A 17151-nucleotide genomic window follows, 5' to 3' on the forward strand; every position below is an offset into this window, starting at 1 on the left:
GGGGTTTTTTAGGGGTAAGTTTTTAATTTTAATTTTTTCAAACCTATGAAAAAACAAAAGCTGTTACTTTAAATAAGTAGTCATTACTAAAATGTGAGGAAATATTTACTCTTACGTTCAACCTAAATAACTTATACATAAACGCTAAATTTTGCGAAAATGGGCAAAACGTGCAAATACTAAAGACATTTCTATGATATTATTTGCAAGCTTTTAAATAAGCTTTAACTAACAAATATATCACTATAGATGATAGGTTGAATATAAGGACACATTTTTAAAAGCTAGTAAAAAACTAAAAATTTTCATATTAAAAATCTACAGACATAAAAGTAATATTGCCCAACGTGTAGTAACTGATTATTCAAGATCCAAGTGAAAATATAGAGCTAAAAGATTGACTATGCAGAATATTTAACATGGCTGAAATAACTGAATATTTAAATCTATTAAATATAAAGGGGTATGAGAAAGTATATTTTCCTAAAAATGAAAAATAAAAATAAAAATGAAAATAAAATAAAAATATAAAAATGAAAATAAAAATAAAAAATGAACCTACATAGGTCTATTTCTATTAACTATATTTACACTGCTTACTTGAATGTACCAGTATAGACGAATATGTAGTAAAAATTATATAATGAAATATATGTATGTATGGCATAGTAAGGGGGATTCCATGTAGGCCATATTATTTACTGATTAACTAATTAGTAGGGATCAATAAAGAATAGTGTTGTCAAGGTCAGATAAACCTTATAATTTAATAGTTAGTAGGGTAAATAAAGAATATTGTCACCCACTGTGTGGTTAAAGACTGGTGCCAGTTTTTATCCTAATAGGCTATTTTTTATAAATAAAAATAAAAATTGCTATATATAAAGAAAAAATGTAACAAATCAATCAATTTTCAATAATCATGATGGAGACACATTATGTGTCTAATATTAACTATATTAACTGTATAAAATATATATACGTATTTATTTATTTATTTATAGTTAGTCTTCTGTTTTTTAATATAGGTTTTATAGGAATCCTGTCATTTAAGCTTGGCTTCTGATCTGCTCGTAACCTAATCATCCATTTCATTTCGAATTCTTCAGTTCTATTCTTTATATCCCCTCCCCGAATGTTGACATAATTATTCTGTAATACCATAAAATTAAAACAATGGTCACTAGATTTGTTGGCAACATGTTTTGATAGTGCATTATTAGTAGTTCTTGTTTTTATATTGTATAAATATTCTCTTATTCTATCTCTTAAGCGTCTATCAGTCTTGCCCACGTAAAACGCCGGGCAAGTCCTGCACCTAGCTTTATACACTAAATGTGTTGTATCACATGTAGCTCTTGCTTTTAATTTGTACACTTGTTGAGTAGTTGGATGTTTTAGGGTAGTAGAGGTATCAATATAATCACAATACCTGCATTTCATGCAAGGCTTCGTTCCATATGGAATTTCTGTATCATCTTGTTTTTTATTAGTCCTATTTGGCCCGCATAGCATTCTATGTAGATTCATTTTGTTCTTAAATGTATACTGTGGTAAATTACCTACTATATTAAGTATTTCTTTATCTACAGTCAATATACTCCAATGTTTTTCATAAATTTGTCTAATGTCTCTGATATCCTGTGTGTAGTGTAAGATTACTCTGCTTTGATTATCTGTTTTAGATCTATCCAATGGATTCTCTGTGTCCTTGTAAATAGGTGAAAAGTAAGGCTGTGCTATGTCCTTTCTTGCTTCAATCACCTTTTTAATTTCCATTTCAATCTCTGCTGGCTTATAGGACCTTTCAATTAAATTTTGTTTAAGTTTGATTATCTCATTATGATATCCTTGTTCTGTGGAATTTAGCCTTGAGGTTCTTAAGGCTTGACCTCTAACAATGTTTTTGAATATAAAGCCTGGGTGCATGCTTTCTCTATGCAAAAGTGTATTGCGATAGCAGCTTTTTCTATAAATAGGACATCAGCGTTCTGGAACATCTGAGACCTTTTCATTTTGTTTCCTGAATATAAAATGAATGAAGACAAAACAAAGGCTATTGCTGTAAAGTATGTGCCCAGACATGGATTGATTCTACAATACCTACATTTATGGGTATATGATAAAGTGAAGTTTTTAGGAGTATGGGTTAAAAAGGATTCTGTTAAGGCAGCTAGGGATATGTGGGAAGAGACTAAAGAAAGAGTAATACTAAAAGTGAGAAACTGGAAGCTCTCGTTTATGGATAGCAAGATACAATAAGTGAAATTGTTTTTTTTTTTTTTTTTTTTTTGTCCCTTTAGTTTTATGTACAGGTCAGGCATTTGTTTTATAATCCAGAGAAGAATTTGTGAATTGTTATTAATAAGGAGATGAATGATTTTATTTGGGAGGGGAAGAGGGCAAGGATCAAGTGGGAAAAGTTGATCCTTGCAATAGAACAAGGTGGTTTAGGGATACCTGATTTGAAGGGATATCTTTAGCTACATAGTTGAGTCTCCTGTACGTAACACAGGTAGAAAAATATAATTTAGAAGTAGAAAGGGATGATGGTGAAGCAGGGGAAATTTAAGAAAGGAGAGATGGAAGGAGAGAGTGAGATTTTGGGTGTAGATCCTTAAGAAGAATAACAGCAGTCATACAAAATATTGCATTCGTAAAGTATCAGAATTCCAAGAACTGTGTCGGCTGACAGGAATGATTGCAATTAAGAGTACAGAGAGAAAGCAAGAGTAGGTTGGAATTTACTGAAGAAAACTGGCAAAGTAACAAAGGTATTAGGAGTGTATAACTAGAAAGGGGTATGTGATAGAACTGGAGCAAGCCAGGAAGACGCATGGACTGCAGAATAGAGACTGCCTTCCCTACTGAGGCTTGATATCAGAGTATAGGCAAAGAGAAAGGTATAGGGGAATCCTAAGTGAAAGACCTACTGTTGTAGAATTTTAGTTGAATCTAGAGCAGAGCCTGCTCTTTGAAAAAGGGATAATTAGTAGGGCATATAGTATATTCTACAGTAACAGTCGGAATCAATCAGAGGAGGTTAGAAAAGGATGGGATGAAAGAAGGAACAAGCAATTCACAAGAGAACATGGGAAAGACATATGTACGGTTCCCAAGTTTGCAACAAAGTCTAGAAGATTTAGGATTTTTGCTTGAAGTGTTTGCGTAGGTATTTTTATACCCCAAGCAGACTCCAAAGAATTTTTCCTCTTGTAGATGACAAATGTTGGAGGTGTGATGGTGAAGAGTTAACTGGGAATAATGAGTTGTCAACCACGAACAAAAGATTAAAAACTGGTAAAAACAATAAGAGCGAGAAACAAACTGACCGATATCCAAGGAATAAGATAAAATGAAAAACAGTTTTACTAGCGCTTTTGGAGGAGTCAGTGCCTCTCCTTCTTCTGGCAAAATGTAAACCAATTAGTCAACCTTATATAGTGAAACAAATAAGACCAATTAATCAATAAAAATGCATTATCATTCTTTTAAAAAGGGAAATGTTGCTCCTATAGAAAAGTATGTGTGAAGCAATTAAAAAAAAACATCTTCTTTAAAATAAAACAAAACTAAAAAGTATGTAAAATCTATTATTAAAAAACCTGTTATTAAAAAAATCATATGTATGCTATCCTGTATGCCAGTCGCGTAACATTTTATTGCCAGTCGAGCCAGTAGGTGAAATTTGTATAAAACAATTCAGATGTTTTACATCATATAGGAATAAGAGTTTGTAAATGCCTATGAATTTAGCTTACAACCACCTTTAAATAAAAATAAGATAAATATTTTTATTTTTGCTACCCTAACCAGAATATACGAGTACAAAAGTTATTATGATAATGTATTATGAACGACAACAGCCGATCGAATTATATCTGTTACAAAATATATTAACTATACCGTATCCAAATGACTACTTCTAGTGCATATATCATACTTATTATGATGATAATGTATTGTGAACAACAACAGCCAATCGAATGATATCTGTTACAAAATATATTAACTATACCATATACAAATAGCTACTTCTAATGTATATATAGTACATTATAACCTTAATCTTCATAGGTTCATAGATAGGTACTAGGCTATCGGCCCTAGGGCCCATACAAGCTTAGCCAAAAAATGTACCCTGGCTTTCGCCACCCAAGAAAATTATTTTCCTGTGCCTCTGTCAAGCAGAGCCACAGAAGTGATCCCCAGGGTGAATTTCCCATCCAGTCATCAAGATTTTTCTTGAAGAGTGCTAATGAGGAGCTCTGTTTGACATAGATAGGTAGTCTGTTCCAGAGTATGGGAAGTTTCTGGGACAGGAATCTATCCCTCCACCATGTTCTGTTTGTTTGAGGTGACAAGGTTTAGGTCCCTAGTGTGTGTAGCTCGGAGGGATTGGGATTTCTTTAAGTGGAGCATGTCCAACAGCTTTGGGTTTTAATAAAAGAAGAAGCAGACTACCTTCTTAGGGCTAAATATTTAAAATACATATTATAGAGACATATTCATTAAGGCCTGGGAACATATGGGCCGCTCTTTTAATTTGCCACATAATCTCATCTATTTCCAGTTGTAGTTGCCAAGGCCCCCCTCTTTCATCAATTAGTCTTTGTTGTAGTATAGTAAATTTAAACCTATTATCTGGGTAGTCTATGGTGTGCCTAGCTAGGGCATTAGTTGTATCTTATTTATGAATGGCATATTGATGTTTTTTTTTTTTTTATTTAACATTTGTTGACCGGGAAAGTCCGACTAGGTTCCACAGAGCCTGTTTTCAGCGGAGGCCCGGGGAGAAATGCTCCAGATACATGTCTTTGGAATTCGTATGTTCGTATATACGCTGCTTGATCTTCCTTTCGGTTTTACCGATGTAAAACGCTGCACATTTATCACAACAAGCTGAATAGATCACACCCTTAGTTTCACAATTATACTTGCCATTAATCTTATATATCTTCTCTCTAATGGTAACCTTAGAAGCTATGCTCAAGTGTCTACACTGTTGGCATGACCCACATCTAAACATTCCATGGTTCCTACCATATAGGTTATTCCTCTTTCTTTCCAGTTAAGACTTTGAGATTAGCTCCTTTTCTATAAGTTATTTTAGGCTTATCTCCTAAAATTCTGAGGAGCCCACTATCCTCAATTATTAGGGACCAATTTTTATTTAGCATATCCCTTATTCTAAGATGGTCTAAAGAATAAGTACAAAGGAAGCTAGTTTTAAAATTATGTTCCCTATTGGTGACAGCCAAATTGTGTTGGTTTTCAGTATTTTCAACAATTTGGTCTGCATTACTCTGCAAAAGGGGCTTAAAATGGTCTATATTTCACTTATAAGTAACTTCCAAAACAATATTAGCCACCATAGGTTCAGGGTACACTCTATTAATAAACATAGAGGACAGGAGCTTACATTCCTCTGCAAAATCAGACTCATCAGATACCATTCTAGCTGCCCTTACCATCTGCCCCTTGACAACAGCTCTTTTCTGATGGTAAGGGTGACTACTGGTGAAATGCAGGAAGGAATTGGAGTAAGAAGGCTTTCTGTAAATTGTACTTTTATATCTGGAATTTATTGTATCCTTAAACAGATTAATATCAAGAAAATTAATGTTGGTGTCATGTAAACTATAGGTGAATTCAAAAAAATCAGTCATTTGTGATATACTAGTAATGAAAGTCGGAACTAAGGCTTTCGGTCCCTTCCAACTCAGGAGCATGTCATCTTGGTATCTAGTATACCAAGCGACATTATCCAGGAATAAAACGTTGTTGAATAATAGGGTGTTCTCCCAATGGGCCATTATACAATTAGCGAAGCTACCTCTGCAGGGTGACCCCATTGCAACCCCAGTTCTCTGTAGGTATAACTGCCCGTTAAAGACCATATAGTTATTGGTTAAAATAATCTCCAGTACAGTTTCTACCAAATAAATAGTTTTCTCATCAATATGTCTTAATGTCAAAAAATCTCTTATCCACTCAAGTCCTACGCCTTGGGGTATTACAGTGCATAAATCCTTTACATCGATTGTGAGAAAACAGGAGTCTTGTTGAAAATGGAGTTTACTTATATTATTCAGAAAACTCCACGAGTCCTTACAGATCTGGGGCTCTTGTTCTACAAGGGGCCTTAGGATGCTATCTATATATTTGGCACATCCATATGTCACTGACCCTCGTCCGTCCACAATGGGTCTAAAAGGGGGGGGTCAGTGCATCTCTTATGGAATTTAGGTGTCCCAAACAAAGCTGGTGTTCTAGGAGCAATCATAGTTAAATATTGATGCACATCTAAGTCACAAGTTCCTTCTAAAAACAGATCATCGAGTATAGTTGTTATTCTTTTATAGGCTGTATTCAGTTCATTAATACTAGCTTTTGTGTAAGCCCTAGTAGTAACGTGTTTATTCATACTTTCAATATATGTATTCTGGTCCATAAAGACCAGCCCTCCCCCTTTATCAGGTTTCATAACCCTAATTTTACACTCCTACAGTAGATTCAAAAATTCATGCTCATTTCTTGTAATGTTAATGTTGATGTTCCTTCTAGTGTCTTTGTTATTAGCGATGGCTCTTAAGTCCATCTCACATATTTTTTCAAAGGAACTTAAACTTGCGTGTAAAGGTGGATTAAAAAGGCTTGAAACCCTAAGGGAATTAACTAAAGTAGACTCCCCCCTCCCCCCATTAGGGCATTCAAATTTAATTTACGCACAAATCATTTCAAGTCCATTATAGTTTTAACAATGTCCATGTTCATATCGGGGACAGAGGACAAACCCTTGGAGAAAAAGTCCCCCATATCTTGAGTAATGGTTAAAACAGTATAGTTGTAAATCTTAAAGTCCCCCCCCCAGAACTGATGAGTATTTGAGGATTTTTAAGGTGGTATCTGGTCATCTCCTGCATTGATTCCGTCTGTTTCTCGGCTGACCCTGATTCCTGTTCGTCTTGCGGTTGGTGTATTGACAGTTCTGGCTCCTCTGAAAATCCTGTTGGTTACTAGTACTGGGCCGATTGTTGTTTGAAGCCCCTTGCTGATGGGGGGAATGGTTACTGTTATGACCATTACTTATTATTATTATTATTGTTATTTAGTCTCTCACTCCGATGTAGAGGTTGTGGTTCCCCAGCATGAGTGTTAGATTCTCCATTTATAAAGCTATTATTCTCATTTTGTAAACCATTGTCAATTTCAGAAAAGACATCCTGATTACTTATATTCGGTGTATTGAAAGGTGGGCGGGGGTATGCTCTATTGTTTGCATATTCCTGTATGTCTCTTGTAATTTTCTTCTTCTTGGTGACGAGAACCTTAGCCATAGTGGCCTCAATACTGGTAAAGATTCTGGCATACTCGTATTTATAATGAGGAAATTCATTGTCTGTTTTAATAGCATGTTCTGAAACTTCAAGTTCCCCTTTCAGACAATTAATTTCACTTTTGTATTGGTTAATTAGTCACATTTAACACTTAAAATAAAACAAAACTAAAAAGTATGTAAAACCTATTATTAAAAAATCATATGTATGCTATCCTGTATGCCAGTCGCGTAATATTTTATTGCCAATCGAACCAGTAGGTGAAATTTGTATAAAACAATTCAGATGTTTTACATCATATAGGAATAGAAGTTTGTAAATGCCTATGACTTTAGCTTACAACCACCTTTAAATAAAAATAAGATAAATATTTTTATTTTTATTTTTACTACCTAATCAGAATATACAAATACAAAACTTATGAATTGTTTTATACAAATTTTATAGATGTTTTTTTTTTTAAATTGCTTCACACATACTTTTCTATAGGAGCAACAACATTTCCCTTTTTAAAAGAATGATAATGTGTTTTTATTGATTTAATTGATTAATTGTTTTTATTTGTTTCACTATATAAGGTTGACTAATTGGTTTACATTTTGTCAGAAGAAGGAGAGGCACTGACTCCTCCGAAAGCGCTAATAAAACTGTTTTTCATTTTATCTTATTCCTTGGATATCGCTCAGTTTGTTTCTCGCTCTTATTGTTTTTAATAATGAGTTGTCAGACTTTAAAACATTCATGATAAGAGTACTCTGTCAGAAATATTGGGTGAGCAACTAAGGACATTTTTTTTTTTTTGAGCTGGGATGCAGGATCTGAATTTCTTGTAAGTTTAATCCTGGTGGCTGCCATAAAAGCAAATACTAGAAAATGGAAGTTAAAGTCTAAACCAGCTGTATTTGAAGTTGTGAAGTTTTACAGATTTAAAAGAACTGGAAGTGGGATCTTTAGAAAAGGGTAGGAGCAAATTATATAGAAAAAAGTAAATTGTGGGGACAATACATGCATAATAATGTTTTAGAGGAGAAGTGAGGTTTAAGAGAAGGTAGGAAATGAGTAGTTTATATAATGTTGGACTGACTGTTTGTGACTGTGAACATTAAGATGGTTTGTTTTCTTTTGTGGAAATGTATCTTTGCCTGTGGTAATTTAATAAAAGTGTTAAAATAATTTTATGATTCGGACACATTTTTTCATCTAAATTACCATCATCCATTCATTAAGTATCTCTACTAAAAATATTTTTCTTAAGCATTTTGTTTATAATATTCATATCCTAAACCCTCCAATCCTAGAGCTTTTATTTTTACTGCATTTTTAAAACTTTCCGTTTCATCTATTCTTATGTTGCCTTCTGTTTTTTTTTTTTTTTTTTTTTTACTTATATTATCCTTATTCTCCATTTTCTTTTAACTTCCATAATGTTGCATTTTTCTTTGCCTTTCTTATTTGTTGTAATATCCACCTTTCCGTACTTTTCCTAAATATGTTGATTTTTTTCCACTTTTTTCTCATAAAAATAACTATTACATTTCCCTTTATTTTTTCCAATAATGTTGTCACAATTTCTTTTACATATTCTGTTGTAATCTGTATTTACTCTTGTTTCTTTGTAATATTTTTTCTGTAGCTACGTTTTTTATTATTTCACTTTATATGCAAAGTGAGTCCAGTTCTTATAGTCCAATGATCTTTTCCATAACCTGTCTTTTTTCTCTTTTCTGTCTTCACTTCTGAAATCATTTAACATTTTCATACCCTTTTCCACTTTTATAGTTATATCATCATCTCCTATCCTTGCCCAAACTGAGCTGTGATCCAAGACAGTCTTGTTTTTCCTTCATTTATTTAGAATATATTATATATTTAATAGCATTCTTGAAAACGCTGAGGGTGTATTCAGGCCTACAGATTTTCATATTCTCAGTCCAAAAAGAAACTCAAGGAATTTTTAAACCTGCCTCAGCACAGGCCTGTAGCTATCCCTCCTGTTCTGGAGATTGTAGATGATGTTTTCTTGGAATCCAGCCTTACCCCGGATAATTTGCCTCCAGCTCCCAGGAAACCTGACAGGTACTATAGAGTACCTGACTCTCTCAAATTCCTTTTCAAGAATCCTACTGCGGATCCAGAGACCATTTCCCAAGGACCAAAAGGTTAAGGCTACTACTGCTAAACATCCTACTCCTTCTGACAGGGATTCTAGGGCTTTAGACAGATGGGGTAAGAAGATATACACCTTTGCTACTCTGGTCATTAGGGCTTTAAATTGCCAGTTTCATATGTTAAAGTATCAGCAGCATATTATGGGGCTAATTAAACGGAAAATTATTTTGATTCCTGACTGTGCAGAACACAGATTTGCAAGAGTTGATGCATTCTGCTGACCAAGTTGGTAAACCTTTTGATTCCTGACTGTGCAGAACACAGATTTACAAGAGTTGATGCATTCTGCTGACCAAGTTGGTAAACCTACTTTGCAGTGTGGTTTTGATGCTTTAGAAGCATCTTGCAGGGCTGCTGTCACTGAGTCTGTACTTAGAAGGCATGCTTGGCATAAGGAACAAAACTTGCCTGATCATGTAAAAGCAAAATTACTGGATGCACCCTTAAACCAAGAGTGCCTATTTGGCAATAAAGCAGAAGTTGTCCTCAAAAGGATGGAGGAAAAAGCTAAATCTATGCAAACTGTTAAAGATTTCTTACAAGTACAGCCACCTAGATTCAGTAGGCAGTGTCCTTCAAAGAAGTGGTCCTTTCCAGGCCTTCTCAGTCCAAACCCAGGGGCAGCAGACCACCAAGACTTCAGTCTCGGGTTATTCACAGATCTAAGCAGGTGGGTGCTCCCATGTCCAAAGGAGGGAGTAGTAAGCCACACCCTATGGTAAAATTGCGCAATGACTTATCCTTAACTCCTCCAAGCCTTGCTCAACTACTTGCACCTTTAGATGGAAAGCTCACCCTGCATGCAAAAAACTGGGACTACATTACCCAAGACAAATGGGTTTTAAAGATTGTTTCCCTAGGATACAGATTCCACTTCCACTCACTCCCGACCCTAAGTGGATGGCCAGCCCTCCCACCAAACCAGTGAGTGCAGGCCCAAAAGCAAGTACTTTCCTCTCCTCAGCATCAAGGCTATTCAACCTGTCCCAGCAGAACAAAGGGGACAAGGCTTTTATTCAAGACTGTCCCTGGTTCCCAGAAAAGAAAACTCCTGCCATCCTATCCTGGATCTGTCTATTCTTAACACCTTTCTGGTAGTTCCAAAATTCAAAATGCTAACTCTCCAACAGCTGCTTCCTATGCTAGCCAAGGATGCCTGGCTGGCAACCCTAGACCTAAAAGAAGCTTACCTGCACATCCCCATAAGGGAATCATGCAGGAAATACCTACGCTTCAGGGCAGGCTCTATGCACGGTCAGTTCTCTGCACTTCCCTTTGGCTTATCTACTGCGCCCAGGGTATTCACAAAGTGCCTAGCTCCAGCCCATTGCATTTTGCAGGCTGAGAAGTATTCGGATTTACCCATACTTGGACGATTGCCTGATTCAGGTGGAAAGTCAGGACTTGCTATTTTGTAAAGAGACTTCTAACTTCACTGGGGTACACCATCAATGAAAAGAAATCACATCTAGTACCCTGCCAACATATTGTATTCCTGGGAGCAAGCTTGAACACAACTTCCCAGATGGCATTCCTCACTCCAGAGAAACAAATTTATTTGACAACCTACTTCAACCTACTGGCCACAAAAACACAGCTATCTGCAAGGAAAATACTGCAAGCTCTGGGGTTCATGGCCTCTTGCATTGTGTTAATTCCATATGCAAGACTGCATATGAGGAAACTTCAGTGGTATCTAAAAAGTCTATGATGTCAACATTCTCAAGACCTAGAAACAATAATTCCTATCATTCCTTGTCTAAGGGCAGAGTTCCTTTGGTGGGCAGAAGCCTGCAACTACAACAAGAGACTCCCTTTCACTCTACCCCCTGCCGCCCAAACCCTGACAAGTGACGCATCAGACTATGCATGGGGCTTACATGGCAGGGCAGTGTATTCAGTGCAAATGGAACCCAAAGCAGATGCAACTACATGTCAGTCAAAAAGAAATGTTAGCTGTACAGAATGCTCTGACAGCCTTCAAAGACCTTATTCTTCCAGGACAACTATTGGTAAAGACAGACAACACCACAGCTATGTGGTACATAAACAAGCAGGGGGGAACCCATTCCTGCCCACTCTGCAGACTAGCCATGGCTCTGTGGAACACAGCCTTAAGCAACCAAGTGCACCTACAAGCTCAGTTCCTGCCAGGCAAACTAAATTCACTGAAAGACAACTTAAGCAGAAATCTAATGCACCCACACGAATGGAAACTGGAACCCAAAATATTCAAGCTTTTGAGGAACAGATGGGGGGACACCAGAGGTGCACCTGTTAGCCTCCCCTCAGAACTATTAGTTGAACAAATACTGCACCAGAACTCCCCACAGTCGAGCTTGGAAAGTGGATGTCCTGTCCTTTACATGGGAAACCCTTTCAGTTTATGCCTTTCCCCCTCTGCCTCTCCTCTCGAAGGTTCTACTAAAGATCAAACAGGACAAACCAAGGGCAATCCTGATTGTACCAGACTGGCCACATCAGCACTGGTACCCTCTTTTGGGCAGTCTGACAGTGCTACAACCATGGCCACCTATGTCAGACCCCTTCCCCTGCTGTCCTAGCAGGCAGGCCAGATTCTGCACCCTCAGCCTCAAACCCTGAACCTTGCAGCCTGGCTAATCCCCTGAGCTCACCTCTAGCAACCCTCAGTAAGCAGGTGCTGGATGTCATTCTTGAGGCAAGGCGGCCTAGTACTAGAAAATCCTATTCAGAAAAGTGGAAAATATATTGTTCCTGGAGCCAGTCTCAGGGAATGGGCACAACGGTGCCCAGCGTACCTCATATACTAGATTACTTAACAGAAATGCTCCACAAGGGCCTATCCTTCTCGTCAATTACGATTCATGCCTCAGCCATCTCAGCTCATTATAATACTGAGCCACCCCTCTTCTCTCATCCTCTGGTAAAACAGTTCCTTAGAGGGACCAAAAATTTAAGACCCCCCCCCCCCAGGGGAGCTCCCCACTCCAGCCTGGGACCTTAACTTTGTATTAGAAAAACTTACTCTTTCCCCCTTTGAACTGGCTGCTACAGCAGAGTTGAAATTCCTATCTTGGAAAACAGCTTTGCTTCTAGCCATCACTTCAGCAAGAAGAGTGTCTGAACTGTAGGCCCTTATGGCAGTGGAACCCTTCATTATCTTCCATGCGGACAGGGTTTCCCTCAGGACTAGCCCATCTTTTATGCCCAAGGTGGTGTCTAGTGTGGCTTTAAACCAGTCCATTCGTTTGCCTACTTTTTCCCTAATCCTCAGAATAAAGGGGAAAGGATACTGCATTCTCTGGATGTGCACAGACAGCTTAGATTCTGTTTGGACAGGACTAAGCCTCTCAGAAAATCTGACCAGCTGCTAGTCAGCTTTGTTGCAGGGGCCGAGGGGAAGGCCATTTCAAAGCAAACCATTTCCAAATGGATAGCACACTGCATCCATTTGTGCTGCAAGCACCATGGAAAACGTACCACACAGGTGATAACACATTCTACCAGGGCTGCATTTACCTCTACTGCATTTCTCAGAGGAGTCCCTACCAGCGACATCCTGGAAGCTGCAACCTGAAGCTCTGTACATAACTTTCACCAAGCATTACCACTTGCCTATCTTTTCTAAATCCAGAGCTGGATTTGCCACAGCAGTCTTACAGGGCCTGATTTCCAGCCCTAATGCTTCTTAATCTACCTCCATCATTTCTTAGTTTTGGGAATCAACCCAAATGTGATGACTGCAACAGTGAAACATGAGGAACATAGTACAGTTGTGTACACTTACCATAAATGTAGATGTTTGAGTTTATTCACTGTTGCAATCCTGGTTACCCTCCCTCCAGCCCCCTGATTGTCTTTGCCTTCACCTGTCCTTTTTGGTTTGGCATATCTTATACTATGTGTATTTGCTTTTTGCTGGGGGTGTTCCACACCATCTAATTGCTTCCTATTGTGGGGGCACCTGACATCTGGGACCAGAAAAACTGATGTAATGGTGTCGGCTGCATGTTTTATACCCCTGACGACCCGACGTCATGGAAGAAGCAACAACAAGCAACAACATCCGATGCAGAAATCCCAAGACTCTGGTATCCAGGCTGGCTGAGGGCTTCCTGCAGGCAGATAACCCAAATGTGATGACCGCAACAGTGATTACACTCGAACATCTACATTTATGGCAAGTGTACAAAACTGCACTTTAGCAGAAAGACTAACCAGAATGTTGAAATCCTATATGAAGCTGAACCATACTTTACAAGACTGTAGCTGCCTAAGACATGGTTAATTCTTTTACCTAGTCTTCTCAGTGCTTTCACTAACCTAACAAATACCTATCAAGTTCACCCAAAAAAGCTGTGGTGAACTTAAGATACATTTGCAACTGATCTCCAAAATAAAACCTGCTACTCTACCATTCTAGGTAAATTCAGCTAGCTGAGACTACAAAACACCATAGCTCTCTCTCTCAACCGAAGGCGTTCCAAAACATGCTTTGTAAATGTACAGCATAATAATAATAATAGTAATAATGCAAAGATGCATTCCATGCAGACAACTTAAATCTGAAAAATCAAAACCTAATAATACAAAAGTCAGTCACCGTGGATATTCTGTATTATCTGTCTTTGTTGCAAAATCTTGGAACTCCCTGTCAAATGTAATCAAAAATATATAAAATTCAAATTACAACTGCTGTAATTTTACAGCGTTGAATGGTCATGTGTATGTGATACACCGCATTGATTGACTGCACTGAATTTGATACTTCATCCAGAATACTCCACTATATACTAGTAGAACCTTACTAGAAGAACAACAGTGCTTCTGCATGGACTGTAGCTTTACTAAGCATCCCAATAAGTTTAACAAAGGCAGGAATGGATCATAAAAGGAAAACTATATTGCATTTTATCTTTTCAGAAACTTTGAATGCACTTAAGAATTGCCACATTAATTTCTGTTTGCCATTTGCCTCTTACATTTTGTCAACCACACATCTTTAGCTAGTGTTACTGCATTTTAATTTCAGTGCAAGCTAACCATGAGCATTGACTGATGCTTATTGTTCTTTTGCGTATTAGTAGGATTTGTTTGAAATTGTTTTAGTAAAGTAAACCTTGTTTGCTGCTTCCTAGTTTTGTACCACTGTTTGAGACTTAATTCATAATTACTTTGCTTTCTTTTTTCCTAGGTTTGGCAGGGTCTGAATGTTGTGAAAACAGCTCGAGATATGTTAGGAGAAACTAACCCAGCAGACTCCTTACCTGGTACTGTTAGAGGTGATTTTGCAGTGGAAATTAGCAGGCAAGCGATGTATATTGGCTCTTATTACTTATCTGTTAGAACTCTTTCTTTGAATAAATTGTTGATGAAAATAGACTAGTAGTCCAGTCCACTTACCTGAAGATAAAAATAAAATAAAGTAAGTTACTTTAGTAGACTAAGGACTTGAGCAGAAATGCCAGTCTGAAATACACACACGCACGCACACACAAACAGACACACATACCTTAGCTCATGGTAAATGTTAGGCAAGTAACAGAATTTTCCTTTTTTTCTGCAAGTCGGAGACCTTCGCCCTAGAATCATTGACATATTCATGGACAAAGACTAAGGGAATATAACCTAAAGCCTTTGATGCAGTAATTTGTGCTTCATAATCAGACGTCCACAGGGAAGCCTCAGACTATGACTGCTGAAGCTATTCAGCTAAGGAGGACATGTTGTCATCTAAGTTTGTCAGCCACCACAGGGGTGCAGTATCAGATGATTTTGAAGTAGATGCCAGGTTTGGAGCTGCAGAATGTGAACAGCAGAATATTGTTTTTATGTGAGAAGTAATATGCATCTGTTTCCTTGAAATGGATTTTGTATGTGTTTATCTAACTGCAGTTACAAGTCAGGCTGACAGAGAATGAATTTGCAATGAACTGAAGACATCCTTAAGCATGTGACTAAATATTCTTCTGGAACAATTCTGATGGATCAGAAACATGCCATCAGTACCTGTTCTGATAAGTGCTGTAGTACAAGTCAGAGGACAAGAATATAAGCAAAACATTTTGTTTACTTCTAAGCAGAAATATCATGAAATGAACACAGTCAGTCCTTTGTTACTATGTACTGACATGACTAGTCATGTCTGAGTCATTTCTGTTTGTCTTAAAATGTAAATATTGTAAATGCATTATAGGTTAAGCTGGGCTTATGCATGTTGTATAATGTAGGGCATTCTTTTTTTTAACTGAGATTTTGCCATCTAGAATCGTATCTGTATATGACAGCTATGTAGTTAAAGGATTTGCATGAAAAATTCTTAAGACGTATAAGACAAAACCACAAAACCAGACAGCATTTAGTAAAAGCACAGTCTGCACCATGTGTCTTAGCATGGGTAACCTTTCTTTTAGGTTAACTCAAGTTTGTGAGTGTAGCTGTCAGTTTGGGACATGTTAATCTTAGGAGGGTGAAACTTCAATATTTGAAGATGTACATAGTTTTGTGTGTTTGTATTAAGTTAATAGGTTTTAGGGGGTATTGGGAGTGTGCTTTTTTTGAGGGCTTTCAGTAAAACAAAAAGTTTTATAAGATGTGACATAGGCTCAAATAGATATTGACAAGAAACAACTGCTAAACAGTGTATGCATGTAATGCAGAAGCTGGAACTAGATATTTAACAAAAAAGCTTTTATAAAAGGTGGAAATCATAACTATTTAATACATTGATGCTTTCTATATTGTCTTTAAATGTCAGTGGTTTGACAGATACAAAAGAGAGTAGAGAGTAGTGAGCTATATTAAAAATGTAGAGTGCAAATAGGTATGCTACAGGAGACACACTTGGAAACAACATGTGAATTTGATAAAGGTTTTCAGGATGGTTATTCAGCAGAATACCTGGAACAAAGGAAAAGCGCATTATTTATATTAATTGCAAGAGGGGCTCCAGTAGTGATAGAAGAGGATAAAAAAAAGGTAATACTGGTAGATTTTTAGTACTAAGGGGCTGCTGGCAAGGGAGGATTACACTGGCATGTATTTGTAAAACTGTTATAAGGGAGCTTAAGAAAATTCTGGGAGAAATAGCTTTCAGCAAGGAATATTACTGAGGAATGGAATTTGATTTGCAGCAGTTAAGATGTATCTGGGGGGGGGCTCAGAAGGGAAAGTATAACAAGGGAGGGTATACATTTGAAGAAATGTATGAAAATATTTGGCTTTGAAGATGTGAATTCCATACTAGGTGTTAGGAGTGAATTTACATATTATTCCCCAAGATACAAAAACTGGGGAGTGAATTTGCATATTATTCCCCAAGATGCAAAAACTGGACCAGGCTAGACAGAATTTACATTTCACAGGAACATGTGCATTTAAAGGACCACTACGTGCTGCTATACTTGTTTTCTCATTTCTGAAGTTCCTTTTCCCCCCATCTTTTGAACGTAACATTGTACCATATTCTTTCTGCTGTCCTACATCACGATTTCGACAATTTTTTTCATTAGCTGCTCTTACAGCTCCGGTACTGTGAGCCATCTTTAAGCGTATTGCAGTCTCGCAGAGCTGTCGAGAACCTATGGGCACTCAAACTGTTTGGTAATAACGCCCTATGTTATGTTTTACTTTTTGCTTAGTTACTTTTGAAGAACCGCTC

General features: G+C 37.2%; 1 protein-coding gene across 1 annotated transcript in view; it reads left to right on the top strand.

Annotated features, from left to right (window-relative positions):
- The window catches only part of LOC122816797 (nucleoside diphosphate kinase 3-like), a 159461-nt gene that overhangs the window by 94477 nt on the left and 47833 nt on the right, over nt 1-17151 (top strand). Inside the window, exon 4 of the mRNA XM_044089823.1 lies at nt 14686-14798. Within this exon, the coding sequence (XP_043945758.1) occupies nt 14686-14798 (113 nt within the window). The remainder of the gene's footprint in view (nt 1-14685; nt 14799-17151) is intronic.

This window comes from Protopterus annectens, chromosome 12.part0, assembly GCF_019279795.1.
Source record: "Protopterus annectens isolate FY-2018-M chromosome 12.part0, PAN1.0, whole genome shotgun sequence".
NCBI lineage: Eukaryota > Metazoa > Chordata > Ceratodontiformes > Protopteridae > Protopterus > Protopterus annectens.